The sequence below is a fragment of the Penaeus monodon genome, chromosome 6 (genome assembly GCF_015228065.2).
Source record: "Penaeus monodon isolate SGIC_2016 chromosome 6, NSTDA_Pmon_1, whole genome shotgun sequence".
Taxonomy (NCBI): Eukaryota; Metazoa; Arthropoda; class Malacostraca; order Decapoda; family Penaeidae; genus Penaeus; species Penaeus monodon.
The window spans coordinates 52,517,882-52,527,881 of NC_051391.1; the positions used below are offsets into that span (position 1 = coordinate 52,517,882).

A 10,000-nucleotide genomic window follows, 5' to 3' on the forward strand; every position below is an offset into this window, starting at 1 on the left:
ATCAAATGATATACTTAAAATTGAATTTAATTTATTATGCAAAAACATTTAACTGGCTATCGATTATAAATAACCGCACAATGACACTCCTTAAGTTTGCAGCGTAACTATAAATATAACGGATGAAAATTCTTATGCTGTTTCGCATCTGAAACATTCAAATAGAGCTGATATCTAAGGTTTGTTGATCAAACAATAATTATGATAATATACAACACATATATGTGCATATATATGTATATGTATATGTTTATATATGCATATATGTATATGTACATATATATATATATATATATATATATATATATATATATATATATATATATATATATATAAATCGTTTTTAGGGACAGATCTATATGGCTACGAAGAAAATATACATTATAGTGTGTGAGCATGTATGTGTGTGTGTGTGTGGGTAGTTCTAATTCTGTTTGCTGCCCCAGTGGTAGCAGAACAGAAAAGGGAAGAAGAATCTCATTACATATATGCAGGACACCACGGCTACCCTTACCGTGTTTATGCTTATGGCTAAGGCGTCCCTGAAGGCCATGTGTCTGTACACGCTGTAGCTAAACGTGAAGCCAATCCCAAAGCTGAACCACATTACTACAGAGGATACGGAAACAGTCGCCTGTATACCCTACAAGCCTACTTCTACGTCCACACCCATGGCATCGGCTAGAGGGAGGCTGAGGCCGAACCAGAGCCCCACTACGGAGGTTATGGATATGGCCTTAACCGACCCTATGGTTTTGGCCTCTACCGCCCATTTGGCTACGGTCTTTACCGAACTTTTGTCTATGGATATTATGGATAAATCATAATATCCATAGCCTCACTACGGAGGTTATGGCTATGGCCTTTACCGACCATATTGTTTTGGCCTATACCGACCATTTCAATACGGCCTTTACAGACCCTTTGGCTATGGATACTATGGGTGAATTATTTCCGTCGTATTCCAAATATCGAAGAAAAGAACAAAGACAAGCACTCACTGTGTTCCTGTTTCCAATTCCTTGCATAATAGACACTATGATAAGCAATGTTTACTAAACATATGCAGAACCTTTTCAAAAATAAACCTTAACTATAAAAGGCATTTTAATATCTATCTAGAGCGAGCTAACCGATTTATGAAAATAATAGCTTTATATTAATACAACTATAAACTATGAAAGTATGAATTTTATTGAGCTTCCATAGCGTAAGTTAAGGTATTTTTAATTTTTTATCTGAAACCTTTAAATAGAGCTGATATTTAAGGTCTGTTGGTATAAACAATAATCATAATAATATATCTCACATATGTATATATACATATGGTCTTGGTTATTCCTGGGAGTTTTTAAAAACAGATCATTTTTTTAACCAAGAGCTAGAAAATACACATTTAAAGTGACTTTATCAAAACTGTAAGATTCGTGTGTAATCATGCATTTGTGTGTATGTGTGTATGCGTGTAAGCTAGTTATTCATCTACTAGTTATTCCTTCTTTCATAAACACCTCGGTATATCAGTATATAGGATCTGAATTTCTCTGTCAAATACACTGACTGTCCACGGGGAATGTAAGTCTATGGAACTAGTAACATACTAGTATGCTTAGTAGTAGTTTAGTACTGTTCATTCTGGGTCATACTTTCGAGAGACGAATTTCTGGTCAGGGAGAGTTGTTATTCATCTATATCAATGCGTTATTTCATTATTCCTTCTTACATATATATCGTATATATATAATCGCGCTAGATATATTTATACAGAGAGATTGATAAGTATATAAATATCATATAGATAGTATATAGATATCATATATTGATAATAAGATATACTCAAAGGATAGATATAGTATATGATTAATTTAAAGGGTAGTAACTGAACTCTTGAAAAATCTTTAGCAGATCTTCGTATCATATGGAATAAAAACAAAATATCATTAATAATAATAGAGTTAGATAACATTCAAAGGTTAAACATCTAATCTAACACATGACTAAAATTTGTACACAAAACACACATATATGCGTGTGTGTAGAATATACATACACATACATAATATATACACATGTGTGTGTGTGTGTATGTGTGCGTGTGTGTGTGTGTGTAGCATAAATATAGTATATATATTACAAATATACAGTATATGTGTGTGTGTACTCATACAGTATATATATATACACGTTTGTATCATGTATAAAACTATATGTATATATCGGGTGTGAAATATGATATATATTCTTATGCTCATATATACGTACAGTTACATAATATACAGCACAAAAAATATAAAGAAGTGAAAACACGTAGATTTTTATGTATAAACATGCTTATGGATGGATTTGCCTATATACATATCGATGTGTGTATATGTAGATATATGTATATATGTGTGAGTTGTGTTTGTGTGCGCGCGCGTGTGTGTGTGTGTGTGAATGTTTACATTTATACATACAGATATGTGCACACATAGATGTACAATCACATATCAATGATTTTGTACGTTTGTAGATTTATATATAGCGCATACATATAAACATATGCATGTTTGTGTAAGCACATGTTTATGTATATGTGTGTGTGTGTGTTTGTGTGTGTGTGTGTGTGTGTGTGTGTGTGTACATATATGGCATTTGTATGTGTGTGTATATAATATACATACAGTTTGGCATTTACTTTGTTAGAATATTATTCCTGCATTTTGGGTAACGTTTATCGCTTATATTATATTGTCTATGTTTTGAAGAATAAATAAGGCATTATCACATGCGTCATGATGATCATCAGTCTTCCATTACACTTCGCCTCGAGTCGTTCCAGGCAAATGGCGACGTAGACACCAGTGTTGTGGGCGGAGTCAGATGGTATATAAGTCGTGTCGAGTCTTCCTTCGCCACTCCACACCCTTAAGCCTCCACCATGAAGTTACTGGTAAGCAGAGACCACTAGTTATTCTTTTGATATGAAGGCATCTCATACCAAACTGGGCACCGCGGATTGTTAAAGAAAGAGCGGCGTGAGTTTAAGATTCATTCTTAAAAAATATAAATAAACAAAAAATATATATTCATATATTTATATATATACAATAATATATATATATATATATATATATATATATATATATATATATGATAACACTTCACCGGAGATATATATATATATAGACACGAAGATGAATTACAGTTCACGGGAGCGAACGAAGGTATGCTAAAACAAATAACTATACTTTGTAATTAGTACAGTAATAGCTACTGTACTAATACAGGTACGTGTTCACGCTTTAAAATGTGTGAAGGCTTATATACACTGCCACATTCACGGGAATGCGTATGGGTCTGTGATAAGCGCATGCAGTAAGGAACATAAGTTACTTTTTCTCCAGTTCTAGTTCTGTTGGCTGCCGCAGTGGTAGCAGAGCAGAAGAGGGAAGCTGAACCTCATTACGGATATGCTGGATATTACGGTACCCTTACCGTGCTTATGGGTATGGCTATGGTGTCCCTGGAGGTCTTGTGCGTGTACACGCTATAGCTAAACGTGAAGCAATCCCGAAGCTGAACCACATTACTACAGAGGCTACGGATACCCGTACGGACACCTCTATGCCCCACACGCTCACTCTTACGTCCACACCCATGGCATCGGCAAGAGGGAGGCTGAGGCCGAACCAGAGCCTCACTACGGAGGTTATGGATATGGCCTTTACCGACCCTATGGTTTCGGCCTCTACCGCCCATTTGGCTACGGTCTTTACCGACCTTTGGCTATGGATATTATGGATAAATCAGTTTATCATAAAACCACCCCGAAGAGAAAAATAAAGACATGCATTCACTGTGTTCCTATTTTCAACTCCTTGCATAATCGACACTATGATAAGCAATACTACTAAACATATGCAGAACCTTTTCTAAGGCAACTCTTAAAAATAATACTTAACTAAAGAAAAAAAAAATGTCCTGAAATACAAATGTTGAGGTTTCATATTAATTGTATAGATGCATTCAGTAATGAGTCTTTAAGAATGACAAATATGATAATTAAGATTTCAAGATAAGAGAAACAAACAATATATATTATATATTAAAGAATGATTAGCGTTTTCCATACGTTCATCTAGAGCAAACTAACTGATTCATGAAATAATCTTAAATGAACACTACTATGAACTTACATGGAGTATGAAAACTATCGCGCTTATATAGCGTAACTTATAGATAGAAACTCAATAGAGCTGATATATAAAGTTTGTTGTATAAACAACAATTATAACAATATATCTCACATATGTTAATATGTGTGTGTGTGTGTGGGTGTGTTTGTGTGTGTGTTATCGTGGATATACTTGGGAATTTTTTTTAACAAGATCTATATGGCTACGAAAAAATATAAATTTAATATACTTTATCAAAACTATAAGATTTGTGTGAGCATGAGTATATATGTGCGTGCACGTGTATGTTACTGCATCAATCCATCTTACATAGACACTTCAGAATATCAGTAAATAGGATTTGAATTTCTGAATCAGTTCCACTGAGTGCCTACGGGAAATGTGCATAAAATCTCGCTATCATTACTGTAGTTATAGTAGTTAAGTATTGTTTAAGGAACAAGTAACATACTAGTATGTTCCTTAATTAGGTCTTGACCTACGTTTGGTTTAGTACTGCTCATTCTGCGTCATATTTTGAGTGGCAGAGACGAGTTCTGATCAGAGAGGGCTATTCTGTTCTATATTAATGCGTTGTTACACTATTGCATCGTACTATAGATATGTATATTATATATCGTGACAGATATACACATACACATATATATATATAGATATATATCATGTATTGATAGGTATACTCGAAGCGATAGATAGATATAGTAGATACATTTTCCCTTGAAGGTTGGAGAAGGGGAACATAAAATTTATTTGCATTAATATAACTCTTCAAAATCTATAACTGACCTTCGTATCATACGTAACAGAACATGGAATCTATAATAACAAATAAATGATGTAAAACATTTCTTACTAATTTATATTACATATATATATATATATATATATATATATATATATATATATATATATATCATATATATAAGCATTATAATATATATATATATATATATATATATATATATATATATATATATATATATATATATATATATGTGCTTATATATAATATATACATATATGTTATGTATTAATATATAGTGTCTGTGTATCATATGTGTATATATATCAACACCCATACAGTGTATGTATATATACATAGATATAAATATGTATTCATATATATCCATATATGTATATATATATGTGTATGCAAAATATTATATATATATATATATAGTTAGATAGATAGATATGATAATATACACACAGTTACATATTATCCAGCAGACAGACATACAGAAAGTGAGAGCACATATATTTTTATGTATAAACTTGTTTATACATAGATGTTCATATATAAATATTGATGTGAGTATATATGTATATATATATATATATATATATATATATATATATATATATGTATATATATATATATATGTGTGTGTGTGGTGTGTTTGTGTGCGCGTGCGTGCGTGTGTGTGTGTGTGTGTGTGTGTGTGTGTGTGTGTGTGTGTGTGTGTGTGTGTGTGTGTGTGTGTGTGTGTGTGTGTGTGTGAGTATGCATGCATACATATATATATGTGGGTGTATATACAGATACACAATCACATAAGTCATGTTTTTGTACTTTTGTAGATATATATAGTGTATACATATAAACATATGCATGTTAATGTAAGCGCGTGTTTATGTGTATGTGTGTGCGTGTGTGTGTGTGCGCGCGCATGTATGGCATATATACATATATATATCATACATATAGTTTGTCATTTAATTGTTAGAATAATATTCATGCATTCTGGAGAACGTTATGTCTATCCTATGAAAAATAAATCAGGCATTATCACTTGCTTCTTGAAGGTCAGTCTACCAAAATACACCTCGTCTCTATGTCGTTCCAAGCAAACGGAGGCGTGGACACAACTCTTATGGGCGGAGTCAGATGGTATATAAGTCGTGTCCGTCTTTCCTTCGCCACTCCACTCCTTTAAGTTTCCACCATGAAGTTACTGGTAAGCAGAGAGTATTTGGTTTATTGGTAATGAAATCAGCAATAGTTATTCTTTACATATGAAGGCATCTGGTACTAAACTGGGAACCGCGGATTTTTAAACAAAAAGCCGCGTGGGTTTAAAGTTCTTCTTTAACAAAAATAATAATCATAATAACACAGAAAATATATATACATAGGATGATGAATTACAGTTCACGGGAGCGAACGAAGATATGCTAAAATAAACAACTGTACTTTATAATGGAATCAAATGACATTGCTTATTGTACTAATGAATATGCAGGTACATGTTTACGCCTTAAGATATGTGAAGGCCTATATACACACCCACATTCACGGGAGTGCGTATAGGTCTGTGATAAGAACATGCCGTCATGAACGTAAGTTACTTCATTCTCTAGGTTCTAGTTCTGTTGGCTGCCGCAGTGGTAGCAGAGCAGAAGAGGGAAGCTGAACCTCATTACGGATATGCTGGACACTACGGTTACCCTTACCGTGCTTATGCTTATGGCTATGGCGTCCCTGGAGGTCATGTGCATGTACACGCTGTAGCTAAACGTGAAGCCAATCCGGAAGCTGAACCACATTACTACGGAGGCTACGGTTACCCACACGCCCACTCCTTCGTCCATACCCATGGCATCGGCAAGAGGGAGGCTGAGGCCGAACCAGAGCCTCACTACGGAGGTTATGGCTATGGCCTTTACCGACCCTATGGTTTTGGCCTCTATCGTCCATTTGGCTACGGTCTCTACAGACCTTTTGGTTATGGATATTATGGCTGAATCCTTTTCATCATAAAACCACATTGAAGAGAAAAAATAAAAACTTGCACGACTATGCTCCTATTTTCAACTCCTTGCATAATCGACACCATGATAAGCAGTGTTAATTAACATATGCAGAACCTTTCTAACTCTAAAAATGTATAACATTTTGAAATACAAATGTATAAATTGCATACTAAGTGCATAGATGCATGTCAGTAATGAGTCTTTTAATGATGGCAAAAGCTGACAGTTGAAATTTCAAGGTAAATATATATATATACAAATATATGTATATATATATATATATATATATATATATATATATATATATAAATATATGTATATATATATATATATATATATATATATATATATATATATATTATATATATATACGTATCAAAGAATTATTAGATTTATTTCATCAAAATCATCTGCACTGAGCTAGTCGATTAATGAAAATAACCTTACACTAACACAAATGTAAACTTCTTATGCTGTTTCGCATCTGAAACTCTCAAATACAGCTGATATCTAAGGTTTGTTGATATAAACAATAATTATGATAACATATATCACATATGTGTGCATATATTTGTATATGTATATGTACATATATGCATATATGTATATGTACATATATATATATAATATATATATATATATATATATATATATATATATATAAATCGTTTTTAGGGACAGAGATATATGGCTACGAAGAAAATATACATTATAGTGTGTGAGCATGTATTTATGTGTGTGTGTAGTACTAGTTCTGTTGGCTGCCGCAGTGGTAGCAGAACAGAAAAGGGAAGAACGTCATTACGAATATGCAGGACACCACGGCTACCCTTACCTTGCTTATGCTTATGGCTAAGGTGTCCCTGGAGGTCATGTGTATGTACACGCTGTAGCTAAACATGAAGCCAATCCCGAAGCTGAACCACATTACTACAGAGGATACGGAAACACGCACAGTCGCCTGTATACCTTACAAGCCTACTTCTACGTCCACACCCATGGCATCGGCTAGAGGGAGGCTGAGGCCGAACCAGAGCCCCACTACGGAGGTTATGGATATGGCCTTTACCGACCCTATGGTTTTGACCTCTATCGTCCATTTGGCTACGGTCTTTACCGACCTTTTGGCTATGGATACTATGGATAAATCATAATATCCATAGCCTCACTACGGAGGTTATGGCTATGGCCTTTACCGACCATATTGTTTTGGCCTCTACCGACCATTTCAATACGGCCTTTACAGACCCTTTGGCTATGGATACTATGGGTGAATTATTTCCGTCGTATAACAAATATCGAAGAAAAAAACAAAGACAAGCACTCACTGTGTTCCTGTTTCCAATTCCTTGCATAATAGATACTATGATAAGCAATGCTACTAAACATATGCAGAACCTTATCAAAAATAACCCTTAACTATAAGAGGCATTTTAATATCCATCTAGGGCGAGTTAACAAATTTATTAAAATAATAGCCTTATATAAATAAAACTATAAACTATGAAAGTATGAAAATTATTGATCTTCCATAGCGTAAGTTAAGGATATTTTTTTCTGAAACTTTCAAATAAAGCTGATATTTATGATCTGTTGGTATAAACAATAATCATAATAATATATCTCACATATGTATATATACATATGGTCTTGGTTATTCCTGGGAGTTTTTAAAGACAGAACTTTTTTTTTTCTTTTTAATCAAGAGCTAGAAAATACACATTTAAAGTGACTTTATCAAAAGTGTCAGATTCATGTGTAATCATGCATTTGTGTGTGTGTGTGTGTATGCATGTAAGCTAGTTATTTCATCTACTAGTTATTCCTTCTTTCATAGACACCTCGGTATATCAGTATATAGGATCTGAATTTCTGAGTCAATTTCACTGACAGCCCACGGGGAATGTACGTCTATGGAACTAGTAACATGCTAGTATGCTTAGTAGTAATTTAGTACTGTTCATTCTGAGACGAATTCTGGTCAGGGAGAGAAGTTAGTTATCTATATTAATGCGTTATTGCATTATTCCTTCTTACATATATATGTATATTATATATCGTAATAGATATAGTTATACAGAAAGAATGATAAGTATATAGATATATATCATATATATTGATAAGTAGATATACCCAAAGAGATAGATAGATATAGTACATGATATTTAAAGGTAGTAACTGAACTCTTGAAAATCTTTAGCATATCTTCGTATCATATGGAATAGATCATAGAATCATTAATAATAATAGAGTTAGATAACAATTAAAAGTGTAAACATCTCATCTAACACATGACTAAAATTTATATACACACACACACATATATGCGTGTGTGTAGCATATGCATATACATACATAATATATATATGTATGTGTGTGTGTGCATAAATATAGTATATATATTACAAATACTCATATACAGTGGTGTATGTGTGTGTACTCATACAGTATATATATACATATATGTATATGTCTGTGTGTGAAATATGATATGTATACTTATGGTCATATATACATACAGCTACATAATATACAGCACAAAAATATAAAGAAAGTGAAAACACGTAGATTTTTATGTATAAACATGTTTATGGATGGATATACCTATATACATATCGATGTGTGTATGTAGATATATGTATAGATGTGTGAGTTTGTTTGTGTCCGCGCGCGCGTTTGTGTGTGAATGTTTACATTTATACATACATATATGTGCACACTTAGATGTACAATCACATGCGTTTGTAGATTTATATATAGTGCATACATATAAACATATGCATGTCTGTGTAAGCACATGCTTATGTACATGTGTGTGTGTGTGCGTGTGTATGTATGGCATTTGTGTGTGTATAATACTATACATACAGTTTGCCATTTAATGTTAGAATATCATTCATGCATTTTGGATAACGTTATCACTTATATTATAATGTCTATGTTTTGAAGAATAAACAAGGCATTATCACTTGCATCATGATGATCATCAGTTTTCCATTACATTTCGCCTCTATGTCGTTTCAGGCAAATGGCGACGTGGCCACCAGTGTTGTGGGCGGAGTCAGATG

At 33.3% G+C, this 10,000-nt stretch overlaps 1 protein-coding gene and 3 pseudogenes across 1 annotated transcript; all 4 read left to right on the forward strand.

The window, feature by feature from the left end:
* Nucleotides 1-400: 400 nt before the first annotated feature.
* Nucleotides 401-820, forward strand: LOC119574065 (annotated as a pseudogene).
* A 2,042-nt stretch (nucleotides 821-2,862) lies between these two features.
* LOC119574066 lies at nucleotides 2,863-3,787 on the forward strand (annotated as a pseudogene).
* Nucleotides 3,788-6,115: 2,328 nt separating this feature from the next.
* On the forward strand, nucleotides 6,116-6,978 carry LOC119573815 (shematrin-like protein 1). The gene is made up of 2 exons (XM_037920914.1): nucleotides 6,116-6,136; nucleotides 6,540-6,978. Exons 1-2 carry the CDS (start codon nucleotides 6,125-6,127, stop codon nucleotides 6,921-6,923), a joined length of 396 nt encoding a protein of 131 aa, XP_037776842.1. The 5' UTR covers nucleotides 6,116-6,124; the 3' UTR covers nucleotides 6,924-6,978.
* A 678-nt stretch (nucleotides 6,979-7,656) lies between these two features.
* On the forward strand, nucleotides 7,657-8,079 carry LOC119574067 (annotated as a pseudogene).
* The last annotated feature ends 1,921 nt before the right edge of the window (nucleotides 8,080-10,000 follow it).